Raw genomic sequence first — 18,213 nt, 5'->3', positions numbered from 1 at the left:
TCAGACTGCAGAAAGAGGCGAATATTTGCTTCTTGCATGTCTAAATGGGAAGACAGTTTTTTGGAAAATAACATCCCCGTTGACAAAAAAACAATGGTTAGTAAGTTTTAAGAGCACATAGCCCTTCTGAGTTGCTGCATATCCCATCATTACTGCTGTTATAGCTCTTGGCATCAATTTGTCCCTTTCTTGAACTGCTTTGGCATAACATAGGCATCCTAACACCCTTAGATGCTCTAGAGATGGTTGTCTATTGTACACTTTTTGAAAAGGAGAAACACCATTAAGTACTAATGAAGGCATCTTATTGATAACATGAACTGCAGCCAGAACACAGTGCCCCCAATATTTTGGAGGTATATGAGCCTGAAATCTCACTGCTCTAGCAACTTCCAGAATGTGTCTATGCTTCCTCTCAGCTACTCCATTTTGCTGAGGAGTATAGACACAGGTTCTCTGATTAACCATCCCAGGACTATTGAACAACTCACTACAAGTGGAGTTAACAAACTCCAATCCATTATCTGTTCTGATCACCTTAACATCTTTATTAAATTGTATTTTCACATAGGACATGAAGAATTTTAGAACTACACGCACATTAGACTTGAAATTCAGTAAAAATAGCCATGTCATTCAAGAAAAATCATTTACCAAAGTCAAAAAGTATTTATTTCCATCAACTGTTGGCAGTCTATAAGGACCCCATACATCTGCATGAATCAAATCAAAGCATTGTCTACTTTTTATACTACTGCTAGGGAATGAAAGTCTAGTATGCTTAGCTAGTGGGCATACATGGCATTTATTCACAACTGTAACACATTTTTTAGAGTTAACTGGGAATAGTTTCTTCAGCAATCCAGAAGGTACATGTCCTAGCCTCATATGCCACAGATCAATGTCTTCCTCTTTTTTTGATTCTAGAGTATCCTTGACTGTCAGTGTTGTTTCTGTATTTCTCTTATCTGCATGTGAGATTAGGACATAGAGACCATCATGTTCCTTACCAATCTCCTTCACCCTCCCACTGTGGAGACCCTGAAATAAACAAAAGTTAGGGTAAAAGGCAACACAACATTGTAAGACTTTTGTTGCCTTGGACACTAACAATAGGTTGTATCTGAATTTTGGAATATGTAAAATATTTTTGAGTGTACTTCTTGTTGAAATAGGGCTAGTACCCATATGTGTAACACAGACTACATCTCCATTGGGTAGGTGAACTATCTTAGAGTCACTGGGTTTGATTTCTTCTGACTTAGATAGTAGCTTCAAATCAGACACCATATGATTGGTAGCTCCTCTATCAATAATCCATTCTGGAGGCTTATGGCTTACTAAGAAGACACTGCTAGTATCTGTTTCCATGTTTGCTAAAGGGGCTGATAGAGAACTTTTGTTTAGCATCTGCAGTATCTGCTCATATTATTCCTTAGTGAAGGTGCAAGCCACTGGCTGTCTGCCTGAAGAACTATCCCTTGAGCCTGAAGACTGCCTCTACATTTGCAATCCTGGTGAGACTTGAGTCTACATGTGCTGAGTCTGAGCCTGATTTTGCACTTGCATAAGTGGTTGTACCTGTGAATAACAGGACAAATTTGGATCTTCAATGCAGACATTGTAAGCAACAGCCCCCCCTTTTCCTCTTAGACTTAGACCCTTGTGGATAACCAATGATCTTCCAGCAATTCTCCCTGTTATGCTTATTCTTTTTGCAGAAGTCACAGTATTCATTGTAAGTCTTTTCTGCTTTGAGTAATTCCTAGGCTGTTGAGAATTGTTGACATGGTAACTGTTAGGTTGAAAATTGGCTTGAAATCCACCAGGCCTGGCTGAGTACAAGACAGTTGACTCTTAGTTCTCATTCAAGATTGGTGATGTTAATCCCAGACTTCCTGCTGTAGCAATTATAGACTTTTGATTTTCATCACTCATAATAATTGAGAATGCCTGATTGACTGTAGGTAAATGGTTCATTAGAAAAATCTGGCTTCTTGCTTGAGCATATGAATCGTTCAATCCCATAAGGAATTGATACAATTTTTGTCTCTTCATAAAGGCAACATAATCCCTAGATTTCTCACAATCACAAGGAGCTGGTACTAGGGGTGGCATGTGGGCCGGTTAGGACCGGGACCGGCCCAGGACCGCAAGCCCACATGGGCGGTGGGCCTAAACAGTCCTAACTGGATAGGACCGGAACCGTGGGGTGGTAGGCCGGGTAGTGGGTCGGTCTCATAGGGGAGGCCCGCGAGACCGGGACCAGCTCAGAAGTGGGCCGGTTCAAGCGGTCCTAAATGGATAATTTTAATTTTTTTTTGACCGTTTGGCCATTTAAAAACCAGCCGTTTGTTCTGCCAAAATAGTCATTGGCTATTTGCAAAATACCCATTTAACCCCCCCAAATTTTGTTTTAACCCCAAACTTTTTATAATTATACTTTTTCCTTATTTTTAACTATAAATACCCCCTCATTCTTTTATTTTTCTCACAAAATCATCAATTTCTCTCAATCTCTCTCTAATATTCTTCTATAATTGCTTACTTAATTGTTACAATTTGTGCAAAATTGTGAAGTTGGTGAATTGAAGTATTCAAGTCTTCAACGATAATTATTTTTCAACAAGTTGTTCGTCAATTCGATAAACTCGTTCCAACTCTTAAGTTTTAATATTATAGTTTTGTTTGTTTTATTTACTTTGCTTGATTAATTAAGATGGCTTATTCCCTAAAAATAATATTTAGTAAAAACAAGAAAAAATCCAAGAGTGGTAAATCTAGTGGCCAATCTGTTCCTCCTCCACTTCCCCCGGCTCCCCGGCTGAAACATGTTACCCGTCCTATACCTGCTATTCTTGATAGCGATAATAGTTTATTACAATTTACCGAGAGTCAATTTTGCCATAATATTGCCCCCGGTGAACAATTAAACCATGAATATATGAATGCTCTTTATGGTAATCCAACTATTGATGAAAATGATGATGAAGAAATAAATTTTGATAAAACGCAACCGGATGACGATACACCCACTAGTCCTGCTCCTGAAGTTAACCCAACTAATAATAATCCAAATGATCCCCCGTCTGACCCTCCTATTACTGCCCATATTTTTTTTAGACAACCTTCTAAACGGGCAGAAACATCTCTTGTTAGGCCATTTTTTACTCAACTAAGAGAAAAAAATAGGGCTAAGTATAAAACTTGTGGCAAAGAGTTAGTTTTTAAATATGTTGGAAGTCGAGGAGGGACGAGGGGGGGGGGAGAGAGTTTGACTAGACACATATTGCTACACCCTCAAGATAAAGCTAGATATTTTCATATGAAAGCTTTGGCCGAGGGGACAAGTGCACCTAGTCAGGCTGACCTTAGTACCGGGTCAAATCAATTTCAATCGGGAATTAACACTGTTACCGGTGGTATTTTATATTATGATCCAAAAAAAGATCGGGAAGAATTGGCCAAAATGGTTACTGTTATGTGCTTACCATATAGTTTTCCTTCTAACCCTCACTTTGTGCATTATATTAGAAAAGTTTATAATCCTACTTATAAAGGTTTTTCTCGCATAACCGTAAAGAGTGATATTTATAAATATAAACATGAATATGAACAATATTTGCGCTATTTATTTACTCATATAAATTGTTGTGTTGCTATTACAACTGATATTGGTAGAAGTGGTAATGACCGTGATTACCTTACTGTTACCAGTCATTGGATTGATGAGGATTGGATAATGCAAAAGCGCATTATTGCTTATAGAATAATTAATTCACGCCACACAGGGCAGTTTATTTCTAGCACAATTATGGATATTTGTAGATATTTTTGCATTAGTGATAAAATAATATCAATTTCAATGAATAATGCTACTAGTAATAAAAATGTTGTAGCCTTGCTTACTACTACACTAAGTCCTGCATTTAGTAACATTTTTCATGTTAGATGTATTTGTCATATTTACCATTTAATTGTGGGTGATGGTATGCGAATTTTAAATGTTGAAATTGAAAAGGTTAAAATGGCTCTTAATTGATTTTTTTTATTCAAACCGTAGAAGTAGACTTAGAGAATATTTTAAAAGATGCGATGAATTTGGCCTAAGAGAAAGAAAGGTTCCTAAACCTTGTTCAACTAGATGGAATTATATGTATGAAAGTTTAGTTGTTGCATATGAATATAGAAACCCCATAAACTCAACGTTTAATGCTCATGTAAGTGATGATGATGAGCACATTACAAATGCGGATTGGGCTAATGTTAAAATTCTTGTAGATTTTTTAGAAAAATTTTATATTGCTACAAATAAATTTTCTGGGCAATATTATCCTACTATATCTAACTGTTTAGTTTATATTGCAGAACTTACAAATTTGTTTGATCATTTTTCAGAGGGTGGGGAAATTTATCAACTTGCTATTGATTCCATGAGAAAAAAATTTAAAAAATATTTTTTTCCTATTCCCCCTATTTATGGTGTTGCTGCATTGTTAAATCCTACTATGAAATTAGGAGGTCCTCAATTTTGGTATGAAACTGTTTATAATGGTTTAGCACTTGAAGATGAGGAGTTGTCTACACTTGCGAACGCAATAGCCTCAATTAAAATAAATGTTCAAACTATTTATAATGCTTATCAAGTTGCATTAGATCATGCTAGACCAAATGTTCCAACTCCTTCTTCTTCTAGTTCTCAATCATCTAAAAGAACTGCGGGAGTAAGAACACTTAGTGCTTGGGCAGGGTTCAGGAGTTCTCAAGGTTCTAGTACTAGTGATTTTTCACAACTAAATGAGCTTGAAGTTTATTTGTCACAGGGAATTGAGGAAGTGAATCCCGACGGCTCCTTTAATATTTTGGAATGGTGGAAGGACAAAGAAAAATACTTTTCGATTCTTTCAAGGATGGCCCGAGATATTTTAACTATTCAAGCTTTAACAGTGGCATCAGAGAGCGCTTTCAGTCAAGCAAGACTTCAACTCGGTGATTATAGAGCGTCTATGAGGGAGAGCTTGGAAAAATCAGTACTTTTCAGAGATTAGATCCGTTCGGAAAGAAGAAATTTTGGACTTGCTGAATCACAACCAGAAGTAGACGAAGCTTATGAAGAAATGCTAGCTGAACTTGCGAAGGATGATGCTTCGCCTGGAAGCGGTGATGACCAAGCTTCATTTTCGCCACTATCAACGGAAATTCCTCCGGACCTTGAAGGATTTATGAAATTTGTAAGAGATACCATGTAAATTAATATGTAACTTGTATTTTGGCACATCTTGATTAGTTTCTTTTTCTTCTCAATGGTGGTATTAGCACCTTGTTGTGCTCATTCCATAGGGGGAGGAAGACTAAGAAAGATATTGCCATAATTTTTTAATGCTATAATAAAAATATAACGTATTGCTTTGAATATCTCTTTACAATATTTTTGTCTTTTTATATACCTTAAGCTATACATATAGTATAATATAGTATATACTATACCCTCTCTCTCTCTCTCTCTCTCTCTCTCTCTCTCTCTATATATATATATATATATATATATATATATATATATATATATATATATATATATATATATATATATATATATATATACATAGTATATAAGCCATATTCGATAATATACATCTTACGATATACTATATATACATCTTAATATAGTAATATGTATATATATATATACATAGTATATAAGCCATATTCGATAGTATATAAATATATATATATCGAATATAGCTTATATATATACTATACTATATATACATCTTAAGATATATATATATATATATATATATATATATATATATATATATATATATATATATATATATATATATACATAGTATATAAGCCATATTCGATAGTATACATCTTAAGATATACTATATATATATATATATATATATATATATATATCGAATATTAATGTATAAATCTTAAGATGTATATATAGTAAATCGAATATAGTTTATATATCTTAAGATGTATATATAGTATAGTATAGTATATATATTATAACGCATTGCTTTGAATATCTCTTTACAATATTTTTGTCTTTAAATTTGAATTAAAAAATTTAGGTGACAATTCTATAATATAATTTACTAGGAATTGCCTTAGATATTTTTATTACCATTTTTTTCTCTAACTTGTATAAAAATAATTTAAAAAATATAAAGTTTCCGTTGGGCCCACTTGGACCCGCTTAAGATCGTTTGGGCCCACTTAGGCCCGAGACCGACCCACTTAACACGGGACCGCTAGTTCGTGGTCCCGGTCCCGCACTGGTTCCAACGAGAAGCCCGCGAAGTCCGGGACCGCTTAGGATCGGCCCGCCTAGGACCCGCCCACTTAGGACCGGACCACTTAGGACCGGGCCCGCGAAGCTCACTTAAGACCGGGTCCGGCCCCACATGCCATCCCTAGCTGGTACTAATGCCTCAAATTTATCCCAGAGGTCCTTCATTTTAGTGTAATAGACTGAAACAAAGGAAGTGCCCTGGTATAGTGTTGCAATCTCTATGTGCAAATTGAAAGACCTAGAGCCATCTACCTTATCAAATTTCTCTCTTAGGTCTTCCCAAACAGCTTGTGCACTAGCTCCAAACACTACTCCTCCAACAAGTTATGGAGTTAGTGCATTCATTAGCCATGAAAGTACAATTACATTGCACCTCTCCCATTGTTCCCACAGATTTTCACGAAATTTCTCCTTTTCCCATGTTCTTTCTACAAGCCCTAACTTATTTCTTCCTCGCAAAGCTATCCTCATAGAACGATTCCATGTAGTATAGTTATCTGTACCTGTTAGTTGAAACGAGATCAGTTGAGCTCCACTCATATCGGCAGATCCGAGACACAACGGGTGATTGCGAGGCAAATCAACTCCAAATTCTTCGTTAGCTTGAGTACTACCACCAACACTTGCATCTACACCTGCAACGACATTAGTTGGGGTGTTTTCAACAGCGTCTCCCATGGCTACTCTGCTTCAATTGATGAGAACTTTGTTGTTCGATATTAGCAATGCGGATCAATAAACGAGACCATAATTTCCTAGTCTAGTTAGCTTTAATACCATGTTAAATCTATGGATCTGATGGAGCAAACCCAAGCTAGAAGAGAGGAAGGAGGAAGATGAACAAAGGAGGAAATGAGAAAAGTGATATTCTGTTATTAACCACCCAAGCACCGTACAAACGACCCCTATTTATACACTTCACAAACTAATATTTAATCTCTAACTAACTATCATTAAATAGTCTAAACTACCCCTAGTACAGTAATACTACATCAAGTCACCCCTTTCATAATAATATATATTGTTGGGTGTACGAATAAAGTCCCACATTGGTAGCTGAAAAGATTGGGAGCCTACATATAAAATGTAAGGATCTCTTAGTGGTGTGAGGCCTTTTGGGAAAATCGTACGGGTTTAACCCAAAGCAAACAATATCACATCATATTAAAAATGTATTTGGGCTAGTTTAGCCCAATATATATTAAACGTGCATTTCTGGGATCCGATCTGTCTCTCTTTGGAAGGTGCAACTTCCGTGACAATTGCAAGTGTCGGATGCATACTAAGTTCTAAGTAGACAATTGCAAATGTGCAATGAATTAAGTTGTGAGAAGATAAATATACCCATCAAAATTAAAATTCTAGTTTCGCCTTTGGACTTTATATATAACCTTCCATGGAAGATAAGGTTTGACATTTCTTAAACAGTCATTTAATTACACGAGTAGCATATATGTGGCAGGCAAGAATTTGGTATTCCTCCATGTTTAAAACACCAGATTTATACATGAAAGGGCATGTTAGAAATATGGATGTTGTCTAAGCAAGCAACAGTGCATTATGTCCCTACGTACTTCAAAGTCTTCTTGTTGGATGGTGGAATCCTCCATGTGTTTAAAAGTCTAAGATCAGCTAATTATTACCTCAGGTTGTGTCATGTACTATATAAACACAAGGAACCTTTGAGTTCACATAATATAGCAGCAAATTAATACTTAGTGCAATTGAGAGGAAGAATTAATGAGGAAGCTCAGATTTGCAAAGTTGAAAAGAATGGTGAAACAGCAGAAAGGGAAGCTCTGGATTTTAAGGATTTGCATAACTATGCTATTGTGTCGGGACAACTACTCTTAGGCTCTACATTCTATTAATGGTCGAGTTATTTAGCTATTTGCCTTAAAAATCTCTCTTTCTCTCTCGTGCAAATGTAAATAATATTTTGTTAGTATTAATAAAAATCTTTTCTCCTTGAAGAGGTATTATAAGTCTCCGATTTGTATTTTTGTACCTATTATGTTAATTAATTCGATTTGAGAGGGAAATTAATAGTCATGTATGTCACTTGTCAGTATATATGCGTACACCATCTTTATATATTTAGCATACAAAATTCTTACTGTTTGTCATAGCAGCAAGGAACACAGATTCACTGTTCTTCTCTCTGTTTTTGAAGTTTATTGGTCTCTTGATAATTGATGTAAAGATTACTCATTCATGAGCTAATTACACAAAAACCCTCCCCTCATTGTTTTATTCTGCCAATATTATGCATGCATGTTGATATGTTCTATAGTTTATATATGAGAATTATATGGATCAATCCAATAGAAAAATGCAGTAGACGCTGTGTCACAGACCTTAGCTTGTATGTGATTAGAAGGAAATGTCACAAAAATAAGACTACCTACGAAAATTGGGTGCACAAAATTCTGTTGAGAATTCATGCATTTTCCTATCCTTGCATTGATTCTTGTTCGATTATGTAAATAAAATGTAAAAGCACGCTGTGCATATTTGGAAAACATTTTACATTTAAATCACCTAATTAAGTTGTTTCTTTTTTTTCTCTCCGTAAGTGTATCCGATAACAGTAAATTCTATTGGTCGATGGAAAACTCTTTTGAATTCTCCTTATGCGCGAGAGTTGTGTCAAAAAATGGATTAGAAGATGTTAGAAACGTCAGAGTAGCCTAATTATCAATTTTGTTTCCCTCTTTTTTCTCCTTCGGAAATAAGCAAGGGGCTAGCTAGACGCGCGCATTCTATTGGATGGCTAAGAACACCTGTATCCCATTAGAATATTAGATTATCTTCGGAGAATCATGAGGCAGGAAATAAAGCCATAAATAATCCATTCAAGCAAAACATGGTGCGAGGAAGATTTTGGTATCTTTCCATTCTGATTTTAATTCATAGAGTATATCACTACAACGAAGCGAAGAAGGCGGCGTACCTAAAGTTAGTGGGGAGTATAAGTGAGGAGGAGAGGCGTGCGTGCATGGAGATGTATAAGGTAGTTAGGAAGGAAGCTAAGTTGGCGGTCACGGAGACTAAGACTGCAGCTTATGGTCGTATGTACGAGGAACTGGGGAAAAAGGCGGGGAGAAGAAGCTATTCCGGCTGGCCAAGTTGAGAGAGAGGAAGGCTCGGGATTTGGACCAAGTGAGATGCATCAAGGACGACGATGGTAGAGTATTGATGGAAGATTCCCAGATTAAGAAGAGATGACAGACTTACTTTCATAAACTTCTAAATGAAGAAGGGGATCGGGATATCGTGCTAGGTGAATTGGAGCATTCCGACAGTCACCGTATCTTTGAGTACTGCAGGCGCATAGCTATGAGTAAGATGAGTAGGGGCAGAGCGACAGGGCCTGACGAGATTACAGTGAAATTTTAGAAGTGTGTGGGGAGAGCAGGTTTGGAGTGGTTGACTGAGTTGTTCAATGTTATTTTTAAGACGAAGAGGACACCAGGTGAGTGGAGGTGGAGTACGGTGGTTCCATTGTATAAGAACAAATGTGATATCCAGAGTTGTAACAATTATAGGGGTATCAAATTACTGAGTCATACCATGAAAGTGTGGGAGAGGGTGGTTGAAGCGAGGGTGAGGATGTCGGTGTCTGTATCCGACAACTAGTTCGGGTTCATGTCGGGTCATTCTACTACAAAAGCTCTACACCTTGTTAGGCGGTGTAACGACCCGACTTATCGTTTTAAGAATTTAAGCCCCGTCTGGTGGCATAAGTACCTGAGCAACTTCTTATTATGTGTATTGGATTGCGTGCGTGGTTGAATTCAGTTACCGGATAATTTGGAGTGATTTGGGACACTTGGTCCCCAAAACGCAAGCTTAAGTCTTAGAATTTTTACCGTAGTCGGAACTATGTGAAGACGACTCCGGAATAGAATTTTGATGATGTCAATAGCTCCATATGGTGATTATGGACTTAGGAGCGTGTCTGAAAAATTATTTGGAGGTTTGTAGAGGAATTTAGCTTGAAATGGCGAAAGATGAATTTTTGGAAAGTTTGACCCGGGGGCTGACTTTTTGATATCGGGGCCGGGATCCGATTCTGAAAATTGGAATAGCTTCATTATGTCAATTATGACTTGTGTGCAAAATTTGAAGTCATTCCAGATTGATTTGATGTGTTTCGGTATAAGATATAAAATTTAAAATTTCAAAGTTCATTAGGCTTGAATTGGGATATGATTCGTGGATTTGATGTTGTTTGATGTGATTTGAGGCCTCGAGCAGGTTCGTGTTATGTATTGGGACTGGTTGGTACGATTGGACGGGGTCCCGGGGGCCTCGGGTTTGATTCGGGGTGGTTCCGGACCAAGTTTGGATGTTTTGATGCTACTGGTTGCTGGTTCTGGTGTTGTTCTTCGTGTTCGCGAAGAAGGATTTTGATGTTGGGACTTTGTTCTTCGCGTTCGCGAAGAAGGAAATTTTGCTGTTCGTTGTCTGACTTTAGAGGCTCATATCTCGTAATCTATACGGAATTTGAAGATGATCTAAAGATTAAAGTTGTAGCCCTTTATGTCTAGTTTTCAGAAAGGTAAACCGTATTATATTTGGAGTTGTGTAAAAAAAGTTAAGGTAGATACACTATAGGCTGTTCGGGAAGAGTTTGGAAATCTCTGTTGCACAGGGCTGACTTTGGAAGCTTATATCTCGTAATCTATAAGGAATTAAGAGATGAGCAACAAATTATAGTTATAGTCCTTGGATTCTAGTTTTCAGAAAGTCAAACCATTTATCATTTGGAGTTTTGTACAAAAAGTTATGACTATTATACTAGAGATTGTCTGAGAAGAGTTTGAAAATGACTTTTGAAGAATTTGTTCATCGCGAACGTGAGGGGAGTCTCGCGAACGCGAAGAACAATCCCCTGGGCAGCAGAATAAAGTCCAAATTCGTGTCATTCTTCCATTTTTGGACCAAGGAAGCTCGGGTGAGGCGATTTTTTGAGAGTTTTTCAAGGAAAACATTGGGGGTAAGAATTCCTAACTTGATTTTGGTTAAATTACATGAATCTATTGTTGTTTTTATCACTAAATTAATGAATTTGGTTGAAAAATTTAGAAAACCCTCTTGGTTTAAATTTAAGATTTGGAGGTCAATTTGTTATTGGAATTCGATAAAATTGATATGGTTGAACTCGTATAGGAATGGGTATTCGGATTTTATGAAAATTATGTCAGGTTCCGAGAGGCAAGTCCCGCGTTGACTTTTGTTGATTTTTTGGAATAAAATTTTAAGTCGACGTATTATTATCCGGAATTATTTCTGATGAGTTTTAATGAAGTTGTACAATTAATTTGGATAGATTTGAGTCCGGAGGTCAATTCAAGCAAGAAGGCTATTTTGGAATATCGGCCTAACTTCAAAAAGGTAAGTGTCTTGCCTAACCTCGAGTGGGGGAATTATCCCTTAGGCATCGAGTCTTATGTGCCGTTTGTGAAATGTGAAAAGCCGTGTACGCAAGTACTCGGGCTTGTATGTGCAAAATATATTGGGTTTAAGTCTTTGGCATATTGTGTAGTAAATTGGATAATTGTTGGCATTTATTTAATCATCTATTTGCCATGCCTAAATCCTTGTTGGTTGAACTTGTTTTTATATAACAATTTGATGTGATTGTTATTTTAATATTTATGTAATTCCGTGATTTTGTTGATTTGATAATTCTGGAAATTTAATTTCATTTTGAATTTTCCCTATGCAAATAATTAATTAAGCAAGTTTAAGAAGAAGCGTTAGTATAATTATCTAAATTTGGATTAATGAAGGCTTTGATTTATGCTGAATAATTTCTATCTCTGTTGATTGTTTTTGTGGTATTATATACATTGTGTGGAGCCTTCGGCTATTTGTTGTGAAATTTATTGATTTGGTTGTATCTTTGGAATTTGATTGTGGCCATTGGGCAAATTGTGATATGAATTGATTTTGTTATGTTGTCGTGATAATTTTCCGTATAAATTATTGTGTTGTGTGAGTTGTTATTTTGAGGATACAAGGGTGGCATTTCACTGTTGTTATTTTGAGGATATAAGGGTGGCATTTCACTGTTGATATTATGTGGGTATAAGGGTGGCATTTCACTGTCGTTGTGTTTGTTAGAATATTGTCTGGGCGGAGCGATAAGGGTGGCTATAGGAGCGATAAGGGTGGCAATAGGAGCGATAAGGGTGGCTATTGATATTATTTGAGCGGAGCGATAAGGGTGGCTATATGAGCGATAAGGGCGGCAATAGGAGCGATAAGGATGGCTATTGTGAGGGACGATATGTGATGATATGGGGTTGTGGTGTTGATGATTTTCATGTGATGTTGGAATTTTCTTGTGTTTATTTTTATACTTTGTGCCATTTATCTTGTTGTTGGTAAATTGATAACAATCTGATTTATATTGAAATTGAGAGCATGTGGCTATTGCCAGGCAGATTATAAAATAAAATGTGTGCACGAGGTGCCGTGAGTAAATAATGAGGATATTCGGCACGTGAATTGTCTGTGCAGTTGTGATATGAAATGTGGGCACGAGGTACTGTGATGAAATGATAATGATAATTGGCACGTGAATTGTCCGTGCAGTTGTGATATGAAATGAAGGCACGAGGTTCCGGGGATATATGATGATTAAACTATGGGCACGAGGTGCCGTGAAAATATGAAAATGGGCTGAGACCCGTATTTTTATGATTATGAAATGAGGTGTCACATGGTGACTTTTTAATTGAAAGAATTATATTCAAAATATTTATTTGGAAGGATTTTTATTCAAAAAGAATTATATGAAAAAATTGTATTTCAAAGATATTTATTTGAGAAAATTATATTTGAAAAGATTGATTGAAAGAATTATATTTGAAAAATAATTATTTGAGAAAAATTATATTTGAAAGAGAGTTATCTGGAAGAATTATATGTGAAAGTCAGTTGTTTGAAGGACTTGATTTAATTGGGTGTAGTTGTGTTTATTAATTATTGAGTGATATTAATGGTACTCTTATTGTCTGCTATGCATATAACTGGTTGTTTTATCCTGCCCTTATTGTTATTTGTTTCCTATTATTTTGTATAATATATAATGCACAAGTTATTAGACTAGTGAGTATCTTGACTGTACCTCGTCTCTACTCCACTGAGGTTAGTCTTGATACTTACTGGGTATCGACCGTGGTGTACTCATACTATACTTCTGTACATTTTTGTGTAGAGCCAGGTATTGGAGATATCGGACTTGAGCAGAGTTAAAGCGGGATCGTAAGGATTCAAGGTAGAGCTGCTTGGTCGTCGCAATCCATTGGAGTCTTTTCATTTCATTGTACTGTTAATTTGTAATCAAACAATATTGTATATTCAGTCCTCGTGATCATTCCATGTATTCAGTTAGAGTTCGTGACTCAGTACTATCAGTCTTGGGAGGTTGTATATTCATATTTATTCCGTTGTTAGTTTTTATTACTTAGTTTCAAATAAACAATGGCTTCAAAATGCAATTGAAAACGGCTTACCTAGTCTTAGAGACTAGGTGCCATCACGACGCCTGTGGTGGAATTTTGGGTCGTGACAGGCGGTCGGTGGAACAGTACAGAGATAGGAAGAAGGACCTGCACATGGTGTTTATTGACCTAGAGAAAGCATATGACAAGATTCCTAGAGAAGTTCTCTGAAGATGTTTGGAGGCAAAATGTGTGTCATTTCCTTACATTATGGCAATTAAGGACATGTATGATGGGGCTAAGACTCGGATAAGAACAGTAGGAGGCGACTCTGAGCATTTTCCAGTTGTTATGGGGTTACACCAAGGCTCTGCGCTCAGTCCGTTCTTATTCGCCCTGGTGATGGACGCGTTAACACCCAATATTCAAGGGGAGGTGCCATGGTGCATGCTATTCGTCGATGACATAGTTCTAATTGATGAGTCACGAGTCGGTGTTAATGAGAGGCTGGAGTTTAGAGACATGCTCTTGAGTCTAAGGGTTTCAAGTTGAGCAGGGCGAAGACGGAATACCTGGAGTGTAAGTTCACCGCTGAGCCGGGGGAAGTAGGCATGGATGTGAGGCTTGACTCACAGGTCATCCCAAGTAGAGGCGGCTTCAAGTACCTTGGGTAGGTTATCCATGGGGGAGGGGAGATCGACGAGGATGTCACACACCATATTGGGTTAGGATGGATGTGGAGGTTAGCATCTGGAGTCCTGTGTGACAAGAGAGTGCCACCGATACTCAAAGATAAGTTCTATAAAGCGGTGGTTAGACCGGCCATGATGTACGGGGCTGAGTGTTGGCATGTTAAGAACTCACATATCCAGAAGTTGAAAGTAGCAGAAATGAGGATGTTGAGGTAGATGTGCGGGGCACACTAGGATGGATAAGATTAGGAATGATAATATTCAGGAGAAGGTGCGCGTGACTCCCATTGATGACAAGATGCGGGAAAAGAGGCTCAGATGGTTTGGGCATGTACAGAGAAGGAGCCCAGATGCTCCGACAAGGAGGTGTGAGCGGCTGGTTGTGGAGGGAACGAGAAGAGGTAGAGGGCGGCCGAAGAAGTATTGGGGAGAGGTGATCAGGCAGGACATTGCGGGGCTTCAGATTTCTTAGGACATGGAACTTGATAAGAAGATGTGGAGGTCGAGTATTAGGGTTGTAGGTTAGGAGGTAGTTGATTCTTGCCTTACTTCGTACCATTGTTAGACTAGTCTGGTAGGATTTTTGTCTAAGCTAACTAATGGCAATGTCGTGTCTTACTATTTTGCTTTTCAGTTCTGGACCTATTTACTAGCTATCGCTTTTTCTTTGCATCTTTCTTCTGGATTTCATATTGTTCCTATTTTTCATATGATTTCTGTGGTGATACTGATATTGTCTCCTTTTGTCCTTTTGCCTTTTTGTCTTATTGTCCTCTTGAGCCGAGGGTCTTTCTGAAATAACCTCTCTACCTCTTCGGGGTAGGGATAAGGTCTGCGTACACACTACCCTCCTCAGACCCCACTAGTGGGATTTTACTAGGTTGTTGTTGTTGTTGTTGTTGTTGTTATTGTATATCACTACAACAAAAAAAAGACTATTTTGGCGACCGCCAGAGTCACAACAAAAGCTCATAAAATCGCAACTATTACTTCTACTAGCGAGCTTAGCGTTGCCATAAGTAGGGGTGTTAATGGATACCTAAAAATATACGAAACCGACCGAATCATACCATACCGAACCTATATTTAGATTATTTTTTAATAAAATCGTATATTTTTATATAAATCTATAATCTGACCGATAATTGGATAGATTTTTTATTTTAAGAAAATAATTCAAAGAAAAATACCGAGCCATACCCAATAAATTACATGTAAAAAATATATTATATATTATGTTTAAAAATAAAAAAAAGGTATTAAGTTTTTCCTTGGGCCTTAGAATTATGAAAACAGTTACAAGACAACAAGTAATTAAACTAAAAAACCTAATTCCTAAGCCGATTATACTACTCCTATTAAAGCTAAATGATTTCCAGCATATTTACTAGCAAGACACAAGGTATTCTAACAATTACGAGTAGCAAACTATAATGTATTGAATATGTTTCCTTTCATATGATTTAGATTTCTCTTTTGAATATTTAATCTTCTATAGACTTTATTCATGAGTCCCGGCTGTCACACCCCTTTTTTACCCCACAAAATATATGTGTTTATGGATTGTTGTGGGTTAAAGAGTTTTTCCAATTAAAGTGATAAATTTGAGTAGGGATTATTTTATTTATAGAGTCACCACTTGAAATTAATTTTTTGGGTGTTCCAAGTCACCTTTTTATTTGAATCCCTGTTTAAAGGAAGATTTGACTTTTTTATTATTGGTCTACAAAAAAAAAGTTCGGGTAAAAAATTCTGTTGACCGGGGAGAAGGTGTAAGGCATTTCCCAAGTCCCTGGTTCCAGTACGGTCGCTTTATTGACTACAATTTGGCTTAAATTAATTTTGGATGAACTGTAATTAATTGATTTTCATGTTTTATCTTCTGCTTTTAATTATTAAAATATAAAATTATCTTTGAAACAAATCACCTGTACGTGTACCCGTTTTGTTTGGTGTACCAAAGTTATGTCACGCGTACGTGTACACAACTAATAATACTTTATTTAATTATTAAGATTGTTGCGTCCAAATTTGCGAGAACGCATACCTTGGTTTTAATTTTGGTAATCGTAATTATAATTTGATTAATTAGTACTAGCTAGCGTCGTGGAAAGAGATGTCACTTATTCTTATTTGCATTTGGGTCAGCTCCATTGTCTTTTTGTATGACTGCCTTTTTGCTGGAAAAAATAGAGGGAAGAAGATAGTATTTTTGGGTGATATTTTTGTACCCCTCACGTGAAGAAAGAAAATGGGGATATGTGGGGGGTTGTGTGGGGGGGGGGGGAGGGGGAGGGACAAAGCATGTGGGACAAGGGAAAGTGGAGTGGGGACACGCCTGGGAAGATGGGAGCGGAAAAGATGGAGTGAGAAGTGAGGTATTGGTGAGATGAGTGGAAAAAAATTCAAGCATGGTAAAAAATTAGGTGCTCACACCGGCTTGGTTAAGATCTTTCCACTCATATAATTTATATTTTCTTTGTATTTACTTAGTTTCTTTTACATTGCTGTAGAATAGTTGATTGATTTATACTCTACCATCTTTCATGTTTTCTTAATCAATCACCTTTTTTTTTGGTAACTAACAAATTTTGAATTAATCACGAGTAACTTTACATATCCATAGCCTGCTTATAACTCAACAGCTATAACTCTTACAGATTCTAAAGCCTACACTAAATGTCTATATCAAAACATAAAATGTTGCACCATGCTACTAATCCCAGTGGTGGCTCGTACGTTACATATGTAGGCTAAATCACGTGCAATACTATCAACTCCTCTGCTTCTCTTTTCAAACAACCGCATGTTCCTTTCTATCCAAATGAAGTGAGTTATCTCAGCATATACCATCCTAAAGACTTGTGCTCGTTGTGTTTTACCCTTAGCACATTGTATAACCCATTGCATATGTTATTCTCAATTTCCCCTAGCCACATCCTGCCTTTGCATCCAATGTAGGATTCTCTGCCACAACTTCTTAGTAAATCGACAGTTGACAAACAAGTGTTCCCTGTTCTCATCATGAGCTTGGCATAAAGAGCACTTGGATCTACAGCTAGTCCCCATTGTATCAACCTATCTGCAGTAAGCAATCTCCCATGTAGTTGCAGCCATATGGTAAATATAGATTTTGGCCTGGCATTGTTTTGAAACATCAAGCATTTCTAGTTAACTCTTGGTCTGTCTCCGAACAACTACAAGTAGAAGCTGCTGATCATACTTTTTCTTTGTTGCTGCTGATGCTGCACCTGTTGGAGTGTTGTTCTAGCATTTAGGATCTGTCTCATCATCCAACTTGCTTGTTGGGGAATTTCCACCTCTTCAAAGTATTTGTCTTTGATGTAGAAAGCATGTATCCATCTTATCCATAGTCGATCTTTCTTGTTTGCTACATCCTAGCAGACTTTAGCTAGAGCAGCATTGTTCCATCAATGCAAATTAATCAGGTTTAGGCCCCCACTTGATTTAGGTGTACACATTCTATCCCAAGCTACCAGAGCCTTTTTTGTGATCACATTTATCCCAGACCAGATGTAGCTTCTGCAGTATGAATCAATAATCTTCAAGACCTTTGAAGTTAGAGTAAACAACTGCGACCAATAGGATTAAATACCAAATAACACAGTTTGAACAAGCTATACTCGACCAGCATATGATAATTTCTTTGTTGTCCAGGAAAGGATCTTTGCAACTATCTTCTCTATCAAAGATTGCCATTATTAATGAAAGCTTCTTGGTAGCAAATGGGATACCA

General features: G+C 37.0%; 2 protein-coding genes across 2 annotated transcripts; one reads left to right on the top strand and one right to left on the bottom strand.

Annotated features, from left to right (window-relative positions):
- Positions 1-6,985, bottom strand: LOC138894523 (uncharacterized). The gene is made up of 5 exons (XM_070179224.1): positions 6,681-6,985; positions 1,582-1,831; positions 1,207-1,419; positions 799-1,041; positions 1-606 (listed from the first exon to the last, which is right to left on the bottom strand). The coding sequence occupies exons 1-5, from the start codon at positions 6,983-6,985 to the stop codon at positions 1-3; spliced, it is 1,617 nt and encodes a 538-aa protein (XP_070035325.1).
- Positions 6,986-7,828: 843 nt separating this feature from the next.
- LOC108947299 (small polypeptide DEVIL 21) lies at positions 7,829-8,311 on the top strand. Its single transcript, XM_018775085.3, has one exon. It carries the CDS (start codon positions 8,048-8,050, stop codon positions 8,159-8,161), a length of 114 nt encoding a protein of 37 aa, XP_018630601.1. The 5' UTR covers positions 7,829-8,047; the 3' UTR covers positions 8,162-8,311.
- Positions 8,312-18,213: the final 9,902 nt, after the last annotated feature.

Source organism: Nicotiana tomentosiformis, chromosome 6 (assembly GCF_000390325.3).
Source record: "Nicotiana tomentosiformis chromosome 6, ASM39032v3, whole genome shotgun sequence".
NCBI lineage: Eukaryota > Viridiplantae > Streptophyta > Magnoliopsida > Solanales > Solanaceae > Nicotiana > Nicotiana tomentosiformis.
The sequence above is the reverse complement of the archived record's forward strand: the minus strand, read 5'-3'. Positions and strand labels throughout refer to the sequence as shown.